Raw genomic sequence first — 23789 nt, forward strand, 5'->3', positions numbered from 1 at the left:
GATTAATCTCTATAAATTAGGTTTCTGGAGTGGTCATTTTATAAACATCTTTGTCGGCCACTTTTGTAATGATGAAGTAGCCTAGGCTATTATTTAAAGGAGCTGCCTTCGGATATTAGCATAAATACAGAATTAAACATTTGCTCTCGTGTCTGCTTCTCTCACCTCACCAAATCACAATAAAAACTTTTTTTATTTTTTTTATTTGGCATCATAAACTACATTCAGTTATCCGCCTGACACTGCGCTAGTCTTGCATTGAAATACAGTCCTACATCTCCCCCTGCTGGAGAAAAGCCCACACAACATAAACAGACTCGACCTGTTTCTCAGCAGATCTCCAGAAGTCGAAGAGAGTTCCTAAACCAAATACATGTAATTTACTTAAAAACATTAACGATAAAATAGTGTCGTTCATTATCTGGCATATGCTACAGTTTTGTTCACAGTCAAACATTTATTGTTTGTAGCCTAACATGAACTAGCCTCGCCAAAAGACGTGGTTTGAACTGCGTAGAATAACGAATAATAAACAAATTAAACAGGTTGTTTTTTTCCAGAAAACGTACAAATTAAAGATATTCTTCTTAAATGTTACAAATATACTATTAAAGACGTATAACGCTGTTGAACTGTGTGTGTGTGTGTGTGTGTGTGTGTGTGTGTGTGCGTGTGTGTGTGTGTGTGTGTGTGTGTGTGTGTGTGTGTGTGTGTGTGTTTTCAGGAAACGTACAAATTAAAGATATTCTTCTTAAATGTGACAACTATATTGGTATTATACTAGGCTTACTGAAAAAAAATTTATATGTACAACAGTTTATGTTTTATGTAGGCCTACCGTACTTGAAATGTAGGCTAGGTCATAAAACCATGTGGTTCATACTCCAAATAAAATTCACACAATGGCCAGAGATCGATGCAAATAATCATATAATATTAATAAGCGAAATAACAATAAGAAGATGTCCTGTTGTTTATGGTGCCGTTTTCATCAACATAAATAAATCGTGATAACACTGAAGTTAATTTCTACAGCCTACGTCACTCTCATGGCGTTCGCCCATAGGTTACTCAAAATGTGATCACGTGACACTGACAGTGAACTCGCCAGGAGCTCGAGTAGGGCTGCTGACTAGTGTACTCTGCAAACAGAGAAGTGTACTCATTGTTTACGCCGATTGCCCCTCGTTGTTTTGAACAGAGAGCACTTGTTTCCCTCTGTAAATCGAGCTCATTGATAGCCGAGATACCGCTGCGCCTCAGACGGAATGGTTTGCTTTGTGAGCTGTTAGATCACAGGTATGTCCTTCATTTCCTTTCCCTTGTCTTTACAACTGTTGAAGTTCAGCTGTGTTGACAGAGCTTATACATGCAACATTTACTAATGTGTTCTTTACTAATATAGAATAATACACTTGCGGATACAAAACATAGACCATATGGCTGTGGCTCAAACCCTAGTGAGGTCCCTATCTAGGCGGCATTTTCCAGACGGGTAGAAAATTTGCAATTTAGTGCAGATTATGTTTAATTATGTCTTATGTCATTATGTCATCTTGCAATAAAAGTAAGATGGAATTCTGATAGCTTTTTAATGTAAATCAGTATAGCAGAGTTCTTGCATAAAATGCATTATAAATATTAGTGTGCACTCTACAGCTCCCGAAAATATGTCTTAGTAAGATTATATTTTTAAAAAATTGATTAACCATAAATGGTTCAAACTCTGCAGTTTTTATTGTGGGAGGAAAACATATAATGCAATGTAATGTAATGATGATCGAGAGAAACATAAACATTCTTCATCAAAAACACGTATCATATTTCATAATTACATTTTTAAAAAAGTATGTATTGATAATCAACTAAACCTTAGTTGCTGCAGTCTAGTAAATGTTTTGTAAAATTTTAATAACAATACTAAAATGATAACAATTTGTAACACTTTACAATAAGCTTTCATTAGTTAACATGTTACCATTAAAGTTTTTACAGCAAAAAGACACATGAACCATGACCTGGAGAACAGTTTTACAATTATTCTAAAAGTCCTTTTACTTGCTAAAAAAAAGTCTCAATCAGAAGACTGAAGGGAAGGCATGTAGAAAATGGTGTAAAACAGGTTTTCTCAGTAAAGTTTTGCTCATGTTGAGGCCTTCAAAATTATTGTATACAGTAGGTTTATTGTTAAAATGGAAAGGGAACATTAATTAGACTTGATGAAGCAGTTCAAAAGTAATGTCTACTCTATATTTAAAAAAAACGGCAGACATTTTTTCTTGTATTTCCTCCAGTCAAAAAGATTACTCAAACTCCAGCAGAAAACACCCCATCTAGATCACGTTACTATCAGGAACCTCAGTCACGTGACCCTGTGCTCATGACTCTCATAACCTGCACAGCATCTACATTTCTTCATTTTCTCGACATCTTCAAAAAACACTTCCACTTTTAAGTCAGATGATATCCGAGAGTGCCGGTTGCGTGTGAAAGATTTGCCAAGCTCATCAAGACTGCTCATGGGTCAGTCACCTGGCTGTTCAGTGCAGCCACTAATGCTGACTTCTGGCTCTTTCTGTATAATGAATTGGCAAAAGGCCTGTGTCTATAGAAACGCTGGGAACAGGAGTGAATGGCGACATACAAAGACGTGCACAAACACGTACACAACCCAGTCTAAATGCTCACATGAACACAGATTCCCCAGAGCAAGACTGACTCATCTCGTATTTTTTAGGATTTGTATTTCCTCCTGAAGTGCTGGTGAACCTCCTAGACGCAATGAAGTCAGATATACCATACGAAAAGGTAGATTATACATTCCTTGATTATTTATGCCTTCATTTAAATGCTTTAAAATTGATTGTGATTCAACCACACTCCTTACATTCACTTATTGTTTATGCAAAATCTATTGGTTGTAACTTACAAATTATTGTACAAACTTAACTACAATTCCTTTGTTTTCACGTTTCGCTCCAGATGCTTGATGTGGAGCTAAGCAGAGGAGAAGCACATCATGGCTCACAAAAGGTAACAAACAAATCAATCTATCCTAATGGCACTAGACGCACGAGAATGAACCTCATTGGTTCTCATTGTAATCAGAATTCATTAGGGCTGGGCGAAAAAATCTATTTTTCGATTAATCAGGGTTTTTTTTATGTTGTCGATTGAAAATGGATTCTCAAAGGCCACGAATCGATTTTTTCCATATTTATTTATCTATGACCTAAAAGCCAGTATTATTTTTCTTGCTGTTTTCATAGGCTTGCAAAATCAAAATCCTGTCTATTTATTGTATGCATTTGAAATGTAGAGTTGAGTTCTGTTTAAATGTACCAAAGTGTACCTAAAATTAAAAGTTGAATATACAGGTTTGTGTTTACATTAACTTAAGACAAAACCAACTGTTTATGTGAACCTTGTGTTTTTGACACTTTAAATGCAACTAGATTAAAAAGTTCGTTGAAACAAACTTTAAGTTGGCTTGTGAAAGTTTGGACCAGATAGTTTGAAAAAGTTTAAAGTTTAAAGTAGTTTGAAGTTTAAATTAGTTTAAAGTTTAAAGTAGTTTGAAGTTTAAATTAGTGTAAAGTTTAAAATAGTTTAAAGTTTAAAGTAGTTTAAAGTTTAAAGTAGTTTACAGTTAAAAATAGTTTAAACTTTAAAGTAGTTTGAAGTTTAAATTAGTTTAAAGTAGTTTAAAGTTTAAAGTAGTTTACAGTTAAAAATAGTTTAAAGTAGATTAAAGTTTAAATTAGTTTGAAGTTTAAATTAGTTTAAAGTATAGTTTGAAGTAGTTTAAAGTTACTAGGGTGTTTCTAGAGGGTTGCTAAGGTGTTCTGAGTGGTTGCTAGGCGGTTGCTAGGGTATTTTGGGTGGTTGCTAGGGTGTTATGGATGGTTGCTATGGTGTTGCTAGGGAGTTCTGAGGTATTTTGGGTGGTTGCTAGGGAGTTCTAAGGTGTTTTGGGTGGTTGCTATGGTGTTGCTAGGGAGTTCTAAGGTGTTTTGGGTGGTTGCTAGGGTGTTGCTAGGGAGTTCTAAGGTGTTTTGGGTGGTTGCTAGGGTGTTGCTAGGGAGTTCTAATGTATTTTGGGTGGTTGCTATGGTGTTGCTAGGGAGTTCTGAGGTGTTTTGGGTGGTTGCTAGGGTGTTGCTAGGGAGTTCTAAGGTGTTTTGGGTGGTTGCTATGGTGTTGCTAGGGAGTTCTTAGGTATTTTGGGTGGTTGCTATGGTGTTGCTAGGGAGTTATGAGGTATTTTGGGTGGTTGCTAGGGTGTTATGGGTGGTTGCTAGGGTGTTCTAAGGTGTTTTGGGTGGTTGCTATGGTGTTGCTAGGGTGTTCTAAGGTATTTTGGGTGGTTGCTAGGGTGTTATAGGTGGTTGCTATGGTGTTGCTAGGGAGTTCTAAGGTATTTTAGGCAGTTTCTAGGGTGTTATGGGTGGTTGCTATGGTGTTGCTAGGGTGTTATAACACACTAACTTGCTCTCTCACACACACACACTCAAGAGTTTTTGAGTTTAGAGTTTAGTGAATGCATGAGTTTATGAGTTTAAAGTTTAAAGTAGTTTGAAGTTTACATGAGTCTAAGAGTTCAGAGTTCAGTGTATATTAGCATCCTGGAGTTAGGGCTAAGGTGAGGCACAAGGCCTGCGGCCTTGTGCCTACGAGTGAGTTGTAGTTTGAAGTTTAAATTAGTTCAAAGTTTAAATTAGTTTGAAGTGGATAGATAGATGAGTTTACATGAGTCTAAGAGTTCAGAGTTCAGTGTATATTAGCATCCTGGAGTTAGGGCTAAGGTGAGGCACAAGGCCTGCGGCCTTGTGCCTACGAGCGAGTTTTTATAGTTTTTATTCATAAAAAGTTTAAATTAGTTTGAAGTTTAAATTAGTTTGAAGTTTAAAATAGTTTGAGGTGGATAGATAGATGAGTTTAATGAGTCTCAATGGCTCATATAGTGTATAGAATGGCAGTTTGATTTAGTCTAGGCTTTCAAGGGATTTTGATTTGAATTTTTGGCAGTTGGGGAGTTTGAAAATCTGAACATTCCGCAATGTTAAGTCAATGGGATTTTTTCCGAGTTTGATCGTCATTTATAGGAAAACCGTAAGTCCGATCAGTCTAAAAAGATATAGCAACGCGAGTCAGAACAGTTTGAGTGTCTGGGCCGAGTTTGGAGTATGTAGAGTTAAAGCTCTAGGACGAGTTTGATATAGAAATTTTAGTCTCATAAAAAGAATAATAACTAGATTAAAAAGTTCGTTGAAACAAACTTTAAGTTGGCTTGTGAAAGTTTGGACCAGATAGTTTGAAAAAGTTTAAAATTTAAATTAGTTTAAAGTTTAAAGCAGTTTAAAAAAGTTTGAAGTTTAAATTAGTTTGAAGTTTAAAGTAGTTTGAAGTTTAAATTAGTTAAAAGTTTAAAATAGTTTGAAGTTGATAGATAGATGAGTTTATGAGTTTACATGAGTCTAAGAGTTTAAATTAGTTTAAAGTAGTTTAAAGTTTAAAGTAGTTTACAGTTAAAAATAGTTTAAAGTAGATTAAAGTTTAAATTAGTTTGAAGTTTAAATTAGTTTAAAGTGATTTGAAGTTTGAAGTTGTTTAAAGTTTAAAATAGTTTAAAGTATAGTTTGAAGTAGTTTAAAGTTTAAATTAGTTTAAAGTTTAAAGCAGTTTAAAATAGTTTGAAGTTTAAATTATTTTGAAGTTTAAAGTAGTTTGAAGTTTAAATTAGTGTAAAGTTTAAAATAGTTTAAAGTAGCTTAAAGTAGCTTAAAGTAGTTTACAGTTAAAAATAGTTTAAACTTTAAAGTAGTTTGAAGTTTAAATTAGTTTAAAGTAGTTTAAAGTTTAAAGTAGTTTACAGTTAAAAATAGTTTAAAGTAGATTAAAGTTTAAATTAGTTTGAAGTTTAAATTAGTTTAAAGTGATTTGAAGTTTGAAGTAGTTTAAAGTTTAAAATAGTTTAAAGTATAGTTTAAAGTAGTATAAAGTTACTAGGGTGTTTCTAGAGGGTTGCTAAGGTGTTCTGAGTGGTTGCTAGGTGGTTGCTAGGGTATTTTGGGTGGTTGCTAGGGTGTTATGGATGGTTGCTATGGTGTTGCTAGGGAGTTCTGAGGTATTTTGGGTGGTTGCTAGGGAGTTCTAAGGTGTTTTGGGTGGTTGCTAGGGTGTTGCTAGGGAGTTCTAAGGTGTTTTGGGTGGTTGCTAGGGTGTTGCTAGGGAGTTCTAAGGTGTTTTGGGTGGTTGCTAGGGTGTTGCTAGGGAGTTCTAAGGTGTTTGGGTGGTTGCTAGGGTGTTGCTAGGGAGTTCTAATGTATTTTGGGTGGTTGCTAGGGTGTTGCTATGGAGTTCTGAGGTATTTTGGGTGGTTGCTAGGGTGTTGCTAGGGAGTTCTGAGGTATTTTGGGTGGTTGCTAGGGTGTTGCTAGGGAGTTCTGAGGTATTTTGGGTGGTTGCTAGGGTGTTGCTAGGGAGTTCTGAGGTATTTTGGGTGGTTGCTAGGGTGTTGCTAGGGAGTTCTAAGGTGTTTTGGGTGGTTGCTAGGGTGTTGCTAGGGAGTTCTAAGTTATTTTGGGTAGTTGCTAGGGTGTTATGGGTGGTTGCAATGGTGTTGCTAGGGTGTTCTAAGGTATTTTGGGTGGTTGCTAGGGTGTTATGGGTGGTTACTATAGTGTTGCTAGGGAGTTCTAAGGTATTTTAGGCAGTTTCTAGGGTGTTATGGGTGGTTGCTATGGTGTTGCTAGGGTGTTCTAACACTCACACACACACACACACACACTCAAGAGTTTTTGAGTTTAGAGTTTAGTGAATGCATGAGTTTAAAGTAGTTTATAAGTTTACATGAGTCTAAGAGTTCAGAGTTTAATGTATATTAGCATCGGTTAGGGCTGAGGAAAGGCACGAGTTTTTATTCATAAAAAGTTTAAATTAGTTAAAAGTTTAAATTAGTTTGAAGTGGATAGATAGATGAGTTTATGAGTTTACATGAGTCTAAGTGTTCAGAGTTTAGTGTATATTAGCATCCTGGAGTTAGGGCTAAGGTGAGGCACAAGGCCTGCGGCCTTGTGCCTACGAGCGAGTTTTTATAGTTTTTATTCATAAAAAGTTTAAATAAGTTTGAAGTTTAAATTAGTTTGAAGTTTAAAATAGTTTGAGGTGGATAGATAGATGAGTTTAATGAGTTTACATGAGTCTCAATGGCTCATATAGTGTATAGAATGGCAGTTTGATTTAGTCTAGGCTTTCAAGGGATTTTGATTTGAATTTTTGGCAGTTATGGCAGTTGGAAACCCTGAACATTCCGCAATGTTAAGTCAATGGGAAATTCAAATGGTTTTTTCCGAGTTTTGATCGTCATTTTTAGGAAAACCGTAAGTCCGATCAGTTTGAAAAGATAAAGCAACGCGAGTCAGAACAGTTTGAATGTCTGAGCCGAGTTTGGAGTATGTAGAGTTAAAGCTCTAGGAGGAGTTAGAGTTGTAAAATTTTCTGTTAAGAAGAAGAAGAATAAAAATAAGTTTAAATAGGATTTCAATAAATTGGCTTTCACAAGCCAACTTAATAATAATAAGTTTAAATAGGATTTCAGTAAATTGGCTTTCACAAGCCAACTTAATAAAAGGATAAAGAGAATGTAGTTTAGTGCACGCGCTGTGACAGCTGACAGCATTGCGTTTAGGCGTTTGCGCTCGTCAAATTGAAACTGGCAAGGAGCGCCGCGGCGTCTCTCATACACAGTTTGAAAGCGGCTGAAATCACACTTAAAGGAATAGTTCACTTTGAAAAAAAATTTTGGTATGTTTTAGCTTACCTGAAGTGCATCCAAGATGTAGGTGTCTTTGTCTCCGCAGTAGTTTCAATTTTGATATTTTAAGGTCAACCCGTTCTTGTCTGTCAGTCATATAATGCAGGTATATAGCTACTGTCTCCAAAAGCATGCAGAGATGTCTCTAATAGCATGCAGAGAAAAGTCCAAATGAAAAAATTCCCCATCATAAGTGCACAACTAATATCACTGTTTTCCCCCCTTGTAACTACTTTAGCAGTTTTAAGAGTCCTACCACAAATAACAATATAATAACACATATGTTATATCCTTCCTATATATACTTCCTATTTCGTTTCAGTTCCCCAAGCTCGAGCATTTAAAGCAACAGACGGCATAACTGCAGCACGCGCTTATAATAAACTGAACGATATTGTCCGCTGGTATTTTCCTATATTATACTCTAGTATAGTTATACTTGGTGGCATATATATATATATATATATATATATATATATATATATATATATATATATATATATATATATATATATACATATATACATATATACTTGGTCAATAAAAAAACTTAATTTCATGAATCTAAGTGGCCATAAAAAAAAAGTCACAGTCTGGGTGTTCGTGGTCAAAATTGCCCGTTAAAATGAATGGGAAAGATCCTAATGTGTTGAATAAAATTAATATTAAAATGTTGAACAAACACACACAGAAATAAAGGAGTAAGACTATAAAACATCCAGAGTGAAAAAGATTCACACACTTACAGCCATAGACTCCCATTCATTAATTTCTCTCTCTGTCTCTGTAAGTAAGCATTACTGCAAAATGTGAAATATTATATTAAAATATTAAAAATTATGTAAAAATAGTTGGATAATGTTTAAACAAATATCCAAATGTGTATTTTCTAAACTTACAATCTAGAACTTTCACCAGATGGCAGCAATCTGTCCCAAATGCATGATACATTCTCTGTAAAAACTTACAGAAGTGTAGATGTTTGCTGTAGCGAAGTCATTTAGCGTACAAATTATAGTGAAAGAGAGAAATTTACACATAAAAAAAATCTAAAAGATGTGCATAATTTTATTGTTACTACTTCGAACAGCTTAGGAGGGCTAAATATCCAGTGTCAGCTGATATATGTCCAATCTCTAATATTAGCCAATAATTCTGATATATTATGTATTGTATATGTGTGAAAGTCTCACTAATGACACTGATTTAAGAGCGCGTTCTCCCCGATCGCGGGGACTCTTATTTTGGCGGAATGCAGCGCATTCGGTGGAGTGCTTCACAGTGTTAGGTGTGTGTGTGCGCGCGCGCGATCCAGTCAGGCATCAGCCGTCATCGTCAGCAACAACGAGCCGTGCAATCCCCTCACTGAATGCAATTATATGATCATCCTTATGTTCCTATTGTGTTTAAAGTGTTTAAAGTTGTGCGTCCAGAGAGGAAGTGAGTACTGTAAATTTCACTGTTACCCGAGCTGAGTTGATTGTTGTTTACAGAGTAGAGACGGGTAAAGAGTGATGACACAAAATGGATGCTAACGTGGTGTATAGCAGTATTTGAGTTCACATCCAGTACAGTAATCATGTAAGCTGTGTATTGTTTCGTGTTCTATTGTGTTAAAAGACAACATTGTGCTGATGTTTGAGGGAAGCCAGTAGTTTTAATGCCATTTATGTTGTTATGAGTGTGATTGTGATAAGAAAGAAGCATTATTTGTTATAGTATATTTTATTTGTTTGTTACAGACCACACATACACACTCATGCTGAAACTTCTAAGGACATAAAGCAAAGACTGAACCATTCAGCGCCAGTATTCATGCTCATCTCCGATATGCACACAGAGAGCACTGTTTAATTCAGTCCGCTATGATCTGGCTCCCCCTCTGCATATGCTTGTACAAAATAAATCTGTTGAACTAAATTCCTTCTCCGACTTTGGTGTTCTAACCGGCACACCTGGATCAGCTCCCTCCAACACATTAGCAACAGCTAGCACCTTACAGTCCTTAGCCCCTCAGCTACAGTATAACTACTGTTAATTACATTGTACCTCATGTTTCACTCCATTGTTTTTTCTTTAGGTACTATGTACTTACATTGAAATTAATAATTTGATACAATGGACTTATTGTGTACATACATGTTTTTACATTGTACTTATATTTTTAAAATACCTGCATGTAATTACAGCTGTAATTAATGTATGTAATTACATTTGTAATTACACTGTTGAGCCTTCCCTTACACCTTAACCCATCCTTAAACTTACCCACACCAGCACACTTGTCCCTAACCTTACCGTATCACATCTCAATAGCAGCAAAAGTGTTTTACAATACAACATGAACACAATAAGTACATTGTACTTATTTTTCGATGTAAGTACATAGTACTTAAAGCCACTTAATATAAAGTGGGACCCGTTGATGAAATCATTTCAGTTAAAATTAAAATGAACCCATTTGGGGTCCTGTTTGTTTTGTTAATAAGGGCCAGTTGACTATAGCCTGGCTCTGCCCTCCTACTGTACGTACTTCCACTCAATTTTCATTTTCCTTCAGTACGTCGTCTGGGTTTGCGGTGTATTCTTGGGTTTTCTCCAGTCAATTTTTTACCGGTCCAATCAGCGAACAGAGGGAGTGGCTGAGAACGATGACGTTGAGGTTGTGCGCTAGTTTGAGTTGTAGTTTCGTCACGACCAAACGTTAGCGATTGGTTATGGCAGATCCAATAGTTTTAAAATTCAACAGAGTATCCGCCTACAAAGAAGTTAACGCTTGTCAATGAAGAGAGGCCAGACTCTCTGTACAAATGAAATGTCTGAGAGTCTGGAAGGACCAGGCTAAGTTAACTGTACATTATCCCTCATATCTCTATCATTGCCCAGGCGTTTTGAACATATCCCATCTCTGTGTTCAGTATTACAGGTGTCTGATCATCCTCACCTGCTTAACCACAGTCTTGTTGATACTCCTGTCGCTCCAATCCCTGCTTGTTCCGATGGCAACATCCTCCTCCTCAAAATCATCTGGACAGCAGAAGCATCTCCTAATCAGAGAGACCTGTACTGATCCCTGCAGGTACCACCCACCAAGAGACCTTTATTTGGCTCATTTATTATTCTGTGCCAACATGTGTTTTATTTGCAGTTATTTTGGTGTTTTAGTGGTCCGTTGGTATATGTGGTGAACCGTAGCACACGGTTTCACATCTGCAGCTTCAATGAAATCTGCTTTTGTGGCTTTGTTGCCAACTATAGTTGTATATGTGTCATCTACAGGATTGCTTTAGTGGAGAGTATTCCTGAGGGCCTGGTGTTTAACTCCTCTATCGCTCACCAGTCTATATATGAGGCCTGGCTCAACCTTATATCTAGCGCTCAAACCAGTCTGGACATCGCCTCCTTCTACTGGACTCTTACCAATAAAGACACACACACACAGGAGGCCACAGCTGATCAGGTTTGGATGTAAAGTTTACTGAATTCTCACTGAATAATAGGCTTTGTCAGTGATGTCTTAAAGGGGTGGTATAATGCCCTTTTCACAATATGTAAAATAAATCTCTGATGTCCCCAGAGTGTGTGTGTGAAGTTTAGCACAAAATATCCCACAGATATTTTTATATAGCATATTAAAATTGTCACTTTTTGAGGGTGAGCAAAAACGCACCGTGTCTGTCCCTTTAAATGCAAATGAGCTGCTGCTCCCGGCACAGGGGGCGGAGCTACAAGAGCTCGTGTCCTTTTACCTCACACACACACACACACGCACTGAAAATGTTTAAAACTTTTATGTTCAAACTGGATTCAGACAATGATGGAGAGACTCAGAAGAAGTGACAACATGTAGAAGCAACAGGACGTCTCTGAATAGTTAGTTGATGAATTTCTGTAGCTTATGTGTAGTTATCTTCTAGTCATTGATTAGCATATTCTGTCTTGATAATCTATAAATCGTGTTCAGGGGGCGGGGTTTATGTAAATGTTTAGGGTTAGTGATGTTACTAACCCGTGAGGAATGTCGTGTAGTCTCTACCAGCCGTTTGTTGTAGTCCTTAAAAAGCAATTTCTTTAAAAGCAAATATCTCCCTTTGCTTTGAACTTTGAGCGTTGTAACTTTGCAGATGTTGTTTATGCTCAAACAGCAACATTACACACTAACTAAAGTTAGAAAAGTGAAATCATAATCAACCACCCCTTTAAGGCCCTGATACACCAAGCCGAAGGTCTGAGTGAGCATGTTTTATGTGTGCTGTCGTTGAGAGACAGAACTCTGATTGGCTGTTCAGCTTAGCGAACGAGAATAAAAGCTAAAGTGATGAAAGCGTGCAAAAAAGTCAAGATAGCATAAACGTAAGGCTGTAATGATAAGCAAGCGCTGCTTTGTTTAAGGTTTGTATACCTGTAGTCCTTGTTTCGGTGACTCTTTTTTTTTTTTTTTTTTTTTTACACGCAGTTAGACGGTTATTTCCAGAACACACATGCTAGTTGACAGTAGCCTGTAGTCCTTTTGGTGTGTTCAAGCGCAGCTTTTTACAACAAAACCTCCAGCTTTCATCGCCGCTAGTTCTTTTACGTTGGCTCTTGTGTGTCACGGTCTTAACCCAAGTGATCTGTTGGTCTTAGGGTCAGCAGATTCTGCAGGAATTGGGGCAGCTCTCGGGGAAAGTGTCCGTCCGAATTGCAGTCGATAAACCGTCAGGGACAAAACCTCTGGATGACATTAGTTTCCTGGTCGCTTCCGGTAAGTCAGCGTAACATTGAGAAATTTAACAGCCACTCAAAAATAACATCAAATATATCAGCACAGAGCTGTAAACATTATAAGATGCTGTATTATATAAATGTCTTGTTTCGCACAGGAGCGGACGTGCGGATGGTGAATATGCGAGAGCTGACGACAGGTGTTCTGCACACTAAATTCTGGATCGTGGACAAAAAGCATGTTTACATAGGGAGTGCAAATATGGACTGGAGGTCACTAACACAGGTCAGTCATATTTCTGGTCAGTTTTTCATGGGTTGCTGCTGCCTATATACGGTAACCTTTAAATGCAACATGGTTTGAGATCAGTGTTTGGGAATGTTTGCTTCCCCGCCTCTCATACATGCCTCGTACACAGTAATAGGGGTGGACGATATACTTTTTTTTTTTTTTGTGATATTGAAAATGGAAAATGGAGAATTATGACACTTTAATGGTATAAAAAAATTTTTTTTAGGGCTGTCAAACGATTAAAATATTTAATCGCGATTAATCGCATTAATGTCATAGTTAACTCGCGATTAATCGCACATTTTTATCTATTCTAAATGTCTCTTGATTTCTTTTTGTCCCATTATTTTTTCTCATTTTAATGCTCTTATCAACATGGAAAAGTGGATCGGCTTGCTTTGTGCAAATGTTTTTTATTGAAAACAACACTGGCATATTCTGTGTTCAATTCCACACTAACATTCTCACTTGAGCAAATAATCGCTCACACAATGTAACGCTGTCCATCAATAAAAGGGTGAAAGAAATACTGACGAGGTAACGTTACTGATATTGACGAGTGGGCGTAGAAACGCATCAGTGTGTGTGTGTGTGTGTGTGTGTGTGTGTGTGTGTGTGTGTGTGTGTGTGTGTGTGTGTGTGTGTGTGTGTGTGTGTGTGTGTGTGTGTGTGTGTGTGTGTGTGTGCGTGCGCTTGACCATCAAGTGGTATTTCAGACTGGACGATGATAGCTCAGTTCACAACGACACACACAGACAACTTTGGTCTTGTCAATTGAACCATTTGGCAACTTTTTAAAAGTAAACTTTCCATTCAGGATCTTATTGGCCCCCATTTCGGCGTCTCGCGCTCATCATTCATCCACTCAAAGCGTAACGTTAAAGGGCGTCGCACACCGGACGAGAAGCGCAGCGCCTCGTATTTACAATTCAAACACATTATTGTCTATGAGTGCACACACACCGGCGGCGCCATTCTGCGTTTTTATTGCTGACCATAAACTGAGAAAGTGCGCGTCCGATGTGTGATACGAGTTGTCCTAGACGCGGCTCGGCGCTTCTCGTCAACTATTTGGCGGCTCGCATCGCAAACCCAAACCAGTTTGTGCGGCGTGCTGTTGTTTTGTTTCTGGTCTAGCTAAATCCGGTGTGGTGTTGTAGTTTTAATAACGTTACTAGTTGTTGCAAAAGCATGTGAAAAAAACGACAAAGTTTGCTAAGGGCGTTAATCTCGCGATAAAAAAATTGACGCCGTTAAAATGGGTTTGCGTTAATGCCGTTAATAACGTGTTTAACGGACAGCCCTAATTTTTTTATGTATAAAAAATGGGGTTTATTCATAAATAAGGTTTATTTATGTATATAAACCTTATTTAAAGCAAAAATAACTATATTGTCATGTACACTGCCAATAAAAAGTCGCTGTTTGTATTTAAATAGGCAAATGCTTAAGAGTCAATGATTGGATCATTATTGCATTGATTATTATGTTTCTAGCATGTTATTTTAGACCTTGACCAAAGATGTATGCACCCCTCCAGCACATCCCAAAGACTTTCAATGAATTTAAGATCTGGAGCCAATTCATGTGTGAAAATTATTCTTCATGCTCCTCACAACCGTTCTTTCACAATTTGAGCCTGATGGATCTTGACATTGTCTTCCTGGAATATAGCCATGATGTGTGTTCCTACATGGTTGTTTAAGAAATGAGAAGCTACATACTCCATCAATTATGGTTAAAAGAACTGTTGCCAAATATACGGTGAAACTCGAAAAAGTCGAATATCGTGCAAAAGTTCATTTATTTCAGTAATTCAACTTAAAAGGTGAAACTAATATATTATATAGACTCATTACATGCAAAGTGAGATATTTCAAGCCTTTATTTGTTATAATTTTGATGATTATGGCTTACAGCTTATGAAAACCTTTTCACAATATTCTAATTTTGAATTTGGGGTTTTCATAAACTGTAAGCCATAATCATCAAAATTATAACAAATAAAGGCTTGAAATATCTCACTTTGCATGTAATGAGTCTATATGATATATTAGTTTCACCTAATTTTTCGAGTTTTACCTGTATAACATGGTAGAAACATAATAATCACTGCAATAATGATCCAATCATTGACTCTTAATCATTTGCCTATTTAAATCCAAACAGTGACTTTTTTTTGGCCGGACAGTGTATATTGTTATCGTGAAATTAAGTGACTCATATCATGGTATAAAAGTTTGGTCATATCGCTCACCTGTACACTGTATTGTAATATATACATTTACATAAAGTTACACTACTGTTCAAAACTTTGGGACCAGTCAAATTTATAGTTTTTATTCAGCAAGAATGCATTAAATTGATTAAAAGTGATAGTAAAAACATTTATAATGTTACAAAAGATTTCTATTTCAAACAAATGCTGTTCTTTTAAACTTTCCATTCATCAAAGAATCCAAAAAAAATTAAAAATCCACAGAAATGTTAAGCAGCAAAACTGTTCTCAATATTTATATTAAGAAGTGTTTCTTGAGCAGCAAATCAGCATATTAGAATGATTTCTAATGGATCATGTGACACTGGAAATATTATGCTAAAAAACAAGTTTTGCATCACAGGAATAAATCACGTTTTATAATATATTCAAATAGAAAGCAGCTATTTTAAATTGTAATAATATTTCACAATGTTACTGTATTTTTGATTAAATAAATGTGGCCTTGGTGAGCATAAGATGTCTTTAAAAACATTAAACTTTTGAATGGTGACGAATAGCATCTTAATACAGGAGGAAAGATGTGCTAGTACATTTTGTAAAGCCATAAGACTTTAGAGAATTTACGGGAATACTTCACATCTTCATGATCTTATATGTTCCCTCTGCTCAGGTGAAGGAGTTGGGTGCAGTTGTGTATGACTGCAGCTGTCTTGCCGAGGACCTTGGGAAGATCTTCGAGGCTTACTGGTTCCTGAATCAGACCAAGACCGTTCCTGCACACTGGCCCAGCAACTACTCCACCCTGTACAATAAGGACACGCCGATGCAGCTGTCACTCAATGGGACCGACGCCAGCGTCTATCTATCAGTAAGAGAGAACCGTCACACTGAAAAAAAAATCAGCTCAACCATGAAAGGGAATAAAGCGAAGTCAAATGTGAATGTGACATTGTCATTGGAATTTTTGTGGCTTGTATTGTTCCTTGTTCTGGTGTCGTTTACTCTGCTGGTTGCAGTTTTCTTTGGCTTTTTTTGAGTCAAGATAGAGGAAGTTAAAGGAGAACTCCGGTCAATTTTAACATTGAGCTCAATTTTTAGTAAATTTGGAGTCCTGTCAATACAGAGAACAACGACAAAAATCGGTGTTGCCTACACCGTGTTATCCTCTTTTTAAAATTTGCACCCTATTGACTTGAATGGGGCAAGTTTTAAACCTGCTTTTAGCCTCTTAACATCCTTGATGTGTCATACAAGTGCCCAGCCATGTTGAGTGATTCCTTCAGAGTGTACACGCTGAATCTGACTGCATTAGATGTGAAAGATATTAATAAAAATGATGTTAATTCAACAAGCGCACATACCTGTATTTACTTCCTGTTTTCGGTCGAAGTCCACAGTAGTCGATTGTCGAGTTCATGTGCGTGATCATAGGTAACTAAGCAACAGTGGAGACTCAGACTGTCAGCTGTCAGCCGAAGACGGTGCTGCTCTGATGGATATTTGTAAAAAAAAAATCATCTTAGTTATCTATGATCACGCGCGTGAACTCGACAGTCGACTACTGTGGACTTCGACCGAAAACAGGAAGTAAATACAGGTATTTGCGCTGGCTGATATAACATCATTTTTATTAATATCTTTCACATCTAATGCAGTCAGATTCACCGTGTTCACTCTGAAAGAATCACTCAACATGGCTGGGCACTTGTAATGACACATCAAGGATGTTAAGAGGCTAAAAGCAGGTTTAAAACTTGCCCCATTCAAGTCAATAGGGTGCAAATTTTAAAAAGAGGATAACACGGTGTAGGCAACACCGATTTTTGTCATTGTTCTCTGTATTGACAGCACTCCAAATTTACTAAAAATTGAGCTCAATGTTAAAATTGACCGGAGTTCTCCTTTAAAGGGCAGTCTGTTGTTCTGTCACACAGAGCTCTCCTCCTTCACTGTGCGCTGAGGGCAGGACCTCAGACGTGCAGTCTATCCTCAGTGTGATCGCTGATGCCCAGCAGTTCGTCTACATCGCCGTGATGAACTATCTTCCCACTATGGAGTTCTCCAGCCACAAGAGGTCCATAAAATATTCTCCACTTCCTCTTTGCGCATGTTTCATAACCAGCCAGCGTAAAAGCACCTCTCTTGTGCATGTGAAAATGCTTTTTGGATCAGTAATTCTAGGATTCATTTCATGAGGGAACTTAAAACTTCTTTCACAGTCTAAAAAGGTTTCTTGCATCTAAAAAACACATAAACTGCAACAGTGTTATTCCAGTATCTTTGATATACCATTATAGATTTTGTTAATATTTTGAAGTTTAACATTTTTAAGTTTTAGTCATTTTTGTTGCGTATTTCTCATTTTTATTAGTTTTTGTTGTTGTTTGTTTAAATATGCCTATATGTCTCAAGTTTTTTTTTGTTTTAGTTTATTTGCTTTTATTTATAAACCAGGGTTATTATTATAACTGAAACTAAAACCATAAAAAGAGACATTACTTGAAATAAAATAAACATGAACTAAAAATAATATGCAATAAGAAAAACATACTTATTTATTTCAGCTAGTTTCCCATTTTCATTAACCTCATACATCAACTTCATGTACTAAAATAAAACTAAGAAATATATTAATAAAAACTATAAAATGAAAACGGAAAAAATAAACATAAAATCTAATTCAAAATAAAAAAAAGCATCTCAATGACACTAAAATAGCACTGACTTAACCCTTTTTTTTATTTTATTTTTAATAGACATGAAAATGCACATTCCGAACTTAAATGGTTAATTCAAGAATGCTTTGGAATATAGATGTAAGATTGGTCTTGTTTTAAAGAAGACATTTGGCAGATTTTTGTAGAAGTGAAATAAATTAAGAAAGTGAAACAGAAAAAGAAGTTTGAGTTTATGAAAATGTACAATGTAAAAAAATTTAATTATTCATATTTATATAAAATATATATTTTCAAAACCTGGGCTACTCTAAAACTGCAACAAAAAAAAATCAAACCCAAAAATCTGAGCAAGTTAAAATTTTTGGTTGATATCTCAAAAAATATCTTTGGCAGATTTTGATATGAATTAAACCTCTAAGAAACACATAAAAAGAACATGTATGTGCATTATACCTCGCTGCCACATCACAAATGGTGAATCTAGTTTTTTCTTTATATTTAAAACATTTTTTCAGACCTTTTTGTCTAAAATAATTGAATGAATGCTATCTTTTGAACTCTTGGCATGAAAACAAACTGAGGTTTCTACCATTCTTTCATGATTTTTCATGTTCATCACTATTTCAAAATAAAGGACTGCACACGCATTAGGAGTATGAAAATATTATTGTTGCACATTGATAAATTACGGCTCCTCTGTAATTTATTTAGAAAATCAGTCACCAAATATACTAGAGATTGTAAGCTTTCAAATGAAACCTAGTTTGTCAAGATTAGTTTAGGTTTACTATAGGATATTACTGTTTTAAATATGTAATGAATTTGACACTTAAGGGGTTAAACTAAATGAAAATGAGAAATGTTGCATTGACCACTTGCTGTTTATTTTTTTCATCTCAGTTAATGTTTATTATATTTATTTATATAAGTAATGAAAAATAGTTTTATTAGGGTTTTCGCTTTAGTTTTTGTGAATGAAACGCTTTCTCTATTTTTCTCATCTCCCAGTCAGAGTGAAGCTTTACGGACTCAGTAATTCACATAGAAGTCTTAAAGGAACAGCAGTGAAATGTTCTCAGTCTGCATGGCGTTGTATGACTGTTAAATGTTCCTAAACCTCTGTAACGGCCATCAAATGTAACCCTGCTCTGCCTGGTTTCCCGCAGGTACTGGACCGACATCGATGACCAGCTGCGGCGCGTGGCTTACGAGCGCAGGGTTCGTGTGCGTCTGCTGATCAGCTGTTGGGAAAGCACCAACCCAATCATGTTCCCTTTCCTCCGCTCACTCGCTTCCTTACAGGACAAGAACAAGCTGGACGTTCAAGTGGTGAGTGCCGTCAGGGCTGTGTAGTCTGTGTGTTACTTCAGAGGCCATACCTTGTGTTGCGTTGCATTACGCACGTGGCATACACACTACTGTTCAAAAGTCAATAATATTTCTGAATGTTTTTGAAAAGCTCACCAAAGCAGCATTTATTGGATCAAAAATACAGTACAATATTTGTATTTTACAATGTAATATATTCCTGTGATCAAAGCTGAATTTTTAGCATCATTCCTCCAGTCTTCAGTGTCACATGATCCTTCTGAAATCAGTATAATATGATGATTTGCAGCTCAAGAAGCTCAATGTTGAAAAGAGTTTGTGAAATTTTCCAGTTTTTTTTTTTTTTTTTGGATAGGGACAATGCTCATTGATCAACAAACAAGTTACTTGCTGTAAACAAGCCAGAGTTCGCTACAAGTGCTAGTTTCCATCTGTTGTCCCTAGCCAGGTCTTAACAGGCACCCTAAAATACAAAAGTCAATAAAAATACACTATAAATTTAATAAATACAGTAGCAATGTAATAAATACAACAGGAATTTTAAAACAATATGAGCATAGCATACCCTCAAACAGACAATATATTGCTCACCTCACCTAACCCTCAACTTAATCACAGTATAAAGTAAATACAGTATAAATGAAAAAACAAAAACAAAAATATATATATGTTCATGGAAGTATTTGGTGTATGGCTACAATTGTAATTGTCCCTAATCCAAGATTTAAGCTGTTTTTTAAAAGAGGAGAGACTATTACTCTCAGACTATTCCCAAAAATTGTGGCTCTGACAGAAAAGGCTGTGTTTCCAATCCTACTTTGTCTATATTGAACTATTCAGTTCCCTCTGGTGGTTGCTCTGGTTACTCATTTACAATATATATTTTTTATAACAATGTGAAAGTCCTTACTGTCTCTTTTGATCTCTTAAATGCATCCTCTCTGAATAAAGCCTTGGTCACACTAGACACATAATTTCTACAGACACAAATATATGAAATCTATCCCACTTTACCGCTGCAATCCTGCATAGGCTATTTAAAGTTAGCATTCTCTTCATTCAGCTGAAAGGTCACGCTGTGGCTTAGTAATCTTCTATTGGTCGCACCATACATGAACTTTGGAGCGCAGTGTAATGCAAAACTTCTTTGCTTGAGCTTGTGTTTCCTGTCTCACGCATTCGCATGCTTATGAATGGAGCTAAAGGTGTCATTTGAACCCCTGTGTAGTGTGCCCCCCCCCCCCCCCCCCCCCAGTTCTTGAAGAACAGTTGTGCATGACTGTAATAAGCTAATACAAACTATTTTTCCCCCTCACAGAAAATCTTCACCGTGCCATCTGACCCTCAACAGAAAAAAATTCCCTTTGCCAGAGTCAACCATAACAAGTACATGGTCACAGATAAGGTTGCTTATATAGGTATGACTCATTTTTGACTTACTTTTTGTTTTTACATTTTTAGATTCTAAATATCTTAATTAATTTTCCTGTATGATCTGTTACTTTGCTTGACTATGTAGCCTACTTGCATCAGAAAAACAAGTTGTAGGTACAATGTACTTATTGTGTTCACGTTGTGTTGCAAAAATGTACTGCTATAGAAGAGAGAAACGGGTACGGTTAGGTCAGGTTTGTGGTATAGTTAGCTTTAAGGATGGGTTAAGGTGTAAGGGGGAAAGGTCAACAGTGTCATTTTAGATAGGGATGAAGCGATATTTTGGCCGATACTGATCATTTTTATATTTAAGAGCCGGTAACCGATATATTGGCCGATTAAATCTAAATCCAAATTTTTATATAGTTTTTGAGAGCCTGATTACAAAAACAAAAGTCTCACCATTAAACTTTACACTTTCACCATTAAACTTTACACTTTCACCATTAGACTTTACACTTTCACCATTAGACTTTACACTTTCACCATTAAACTTTACACTTTCACCATTAGACTTTACACTTTCACCATTAAACTTTACACTTTCACCATTAGACTTTACACTTTCACCATTAGACTTTACACTTTCACCATTAAACTTTACACTTTCACCATTAGACTTTACACTTTCACCATTAGACTTTACACTTTCACCATTAGACTTTACACTTTCACCATTAGACTTTACACTTTCACCATTAAACTTTACACTTTCACCATTAGACTTTACACTTTCACCATTAGACTTTACACTTTCACCATTAGACTTTACACTTTCACCATTAGACTTTACACTTTCACCATTAGACTTTACACTTTCACCATTAAACTTTACACTTTCACCATTAGACTTTACACTTTCACCATTAGACTTTACACTTTCACCATTAGACTTTACACTTTCACCATTAGACTTTACACTTTCACCATTAGACTTTACACTTTCACCATTAAACTTTACACTTTCACCATTAAACTTTACACTTTCACCATTAGACTTTACACTTTCACCATTAAACTTTCACCATTAAACTTTACACTTTCACCATTAAACTTTACACTTTCACCATTAGACTTTACACTTTCACCATTAGACTTTAAACTTTCACCATTAAACTTTACACTTTCACCATTAAACTTTACACTTTCACCATTAGACTTTACACTTTCACCATTAAACTTTACACTTTCACCATTAGACTTTACACTTTCACCATTAGACTTTACACTTTCACCATTAAACTTTACACTTTCACCATTAGACTTTACACTTTCACCATTAAACTTTACACTTTCACCATTAGACTTTACACTTTCACCATTAAACTTTACACTTTCACCATTAAACTTTACACTTTCACCATTAGACTTTACACTTTCACCATTAAACTTTACACTTTCACCATTAAACTTTACACTTTCACCATTAGACTTTACACTTTCACCATTAGACTTTACACTTTCACCATTAGACTTTACACTTTCACCATTAGACTTGCGCTGCACATGTTGCACTTAACTGTATTTCCCTTTTTTAAAGTGATTTCAATCAGATTTCATGCAATTCAAAACCATCTTGGCGAACAGCGCGCATATGAAGTGACTCAGCTAAAGGAAATTATGCATTATTTAACAGCTTTAATACATCGGCCACATTTTCTTATCAGGCCGATAACTTTAATAATGAACATATCGGCTGATACCGATATGGTGGCTGATATATTGTGCATCGCTAATTTTAGATGAAATTACAGAAAATAACTACAGCTTTAATTGCATGCAGGTATTTTAAAACCATATGTACACAACAAGTGCATTGTATCAAATGATTAACTGAAATGTTAGTACATTAAAGACATTCAATATAACGTGGGACGGAATATTTTCTTCTTGCTATACTGATATTCTGGCTCCATACTTTCCAGGTACCTCTAACTGGTCAGGTGACTACTTTGTGAACACAGCTGGTTCTGCATTAGTGGTGAACCAGACTTCAGCTCAGTCCACAACTCCTACAGTCCGGGAGCAGTTACAGGAAGTGTTTGAGAGAGACTGGGACTCTCAGTACAGCACTGACATTAACCACAGAACCAACCGTAAAGTGGTGTGTTAGTCCAGGCTGTGTCTGTGCGGTGGCCTTCACACTGCAGGTGGCGCTGCTGAGTGCTGTGTGCCACACACTGCTGGTGGCATTTGAAGTATGGTATTCAGGGCATGCACAGCATTGATCTATGCTCCATTTTTGGGCTCTAAAATACCTCCTCGCCTGATCGTCTTGCCATGAGCTACTTTTGCACTCATAAAAGTGCACTAAACAACAGGTGGGAGTTACAGACCATATTTTTCCAATACTAATAACAATATAAATACTTGTTGCATATGTTTTGCACAAAATGTATTTTAAATGACATGCAATACCTCTTAACAGAAATGCCTTCCTGTTGATCGATCATTTTAACATGTATTGAACCTGTAGCGTCTCAGGTAGAATCGTTTTATCGTTGATTTATAGTTTTGTTCATGGCTGCTTTCTCTTTCTAAAGTGATTTCATAATTGCTGTGTGCTGTCCTGTACATCTGAAGTACCGGTAGTCTATATTTACATTTTTTTATATATATATATATATATATAATTTGATGCCATGTTATGTCACCACTATTGGCCAGCAGCACTGGCTGTTTTAACTGCACATCACACATGAGTTTTTTTCTTCAGGACTTGTTGGGTTAGAAATTGTGATGATGTTTTCTTTTTTTATTATTAGGTCTTAAATCTGGAAGTGAAAATACCACGAGTGCCCATGTAGATGATTCATTATCAGACATGTTCATCGTTATAAAGAGGAATAGTGAGCAATAATGAGGGATGTGTGAGCTTGTTTTAACTTATAACTTTTTATGTTTTCAAAAATGCACAGTTTATTCGCTGTTAATCTGCAGACATTTTTTTTTCTTTTCTCAAAGTCAGTTCATTTTACATTAAGATCTTTCTTTTTCTTTGAGAGTAATGTTTTAAGTTGTAAACTGCTTTTGAATAAACATAAAAACAAGTATGACTCTTGACACAATTCAACTCTATTTTCTAGTCATTTGACATTGTTCAAATGTGGAATTTAATTAATATTGCATCAATCTTGTAGTATGGCCTTTGCAAGAACATGTATGCACTTCTTTTGTCTGATGCTGAAAATTATTATGAATGCTGCTGGAAACTGATTGGGATAATGCAATGAACAATGCATTTATAAAGGCACGAGATATTTCAAATGGTTTATGACGGGTTTAACATGAATGCCATGAAATAAATCATAAGTA

The 23789-nt window shown here is 36.1% G+C and overlaps 1 protein-coding gene across 1 annotated transcript; it reads left to right on the forward strand.

Annotated features, from left to right (window-relative positions):
• Positions 1–1028: 1028 nt before the first annotated feature.
• Positions 1029–23541, forward strand: pld3 (phospholipase D family member 3). Its single transcript, XM_079621121.1, has 12 exons — positions 1029–1299; positions 2738–2808; positions 2983–3033; positions 10735–10895; positions 11096–11276; positions 12443–12560; positions 12679–12806; positions 15704–15901; positions 16968–17107; positions 18878–19040; positions 20359–20458; positions 22400–23541. The coding sequence occupies exons 2-12, from the start codon at positions 2782–2784 to the stop codon at positions 22585–22587; spliced, it is 1455 nt and encodes a 484-aa protein (XP_079477247.1). The 5' UTR covers positions 1029–1299; positions 2738–2781; the 3' UTR covers positions 22588–23541.
• Positions 23542–23789: the final 248 nt, after the last annotated feature.

This window comes from Phoxinus phoxinus (genome assembly GCF_949152265.1).
Source record: "Phoxinus phoxinus genome assembly, chromosome: 8".
NCBI classification, from domain to species: domain Eukaryota; kingdom Metazoa; phylum Chordata; class Actinopteri; order Cypriniformes; family Leuciscidae; genus Phoxinus; species Phoxinus phoxinus.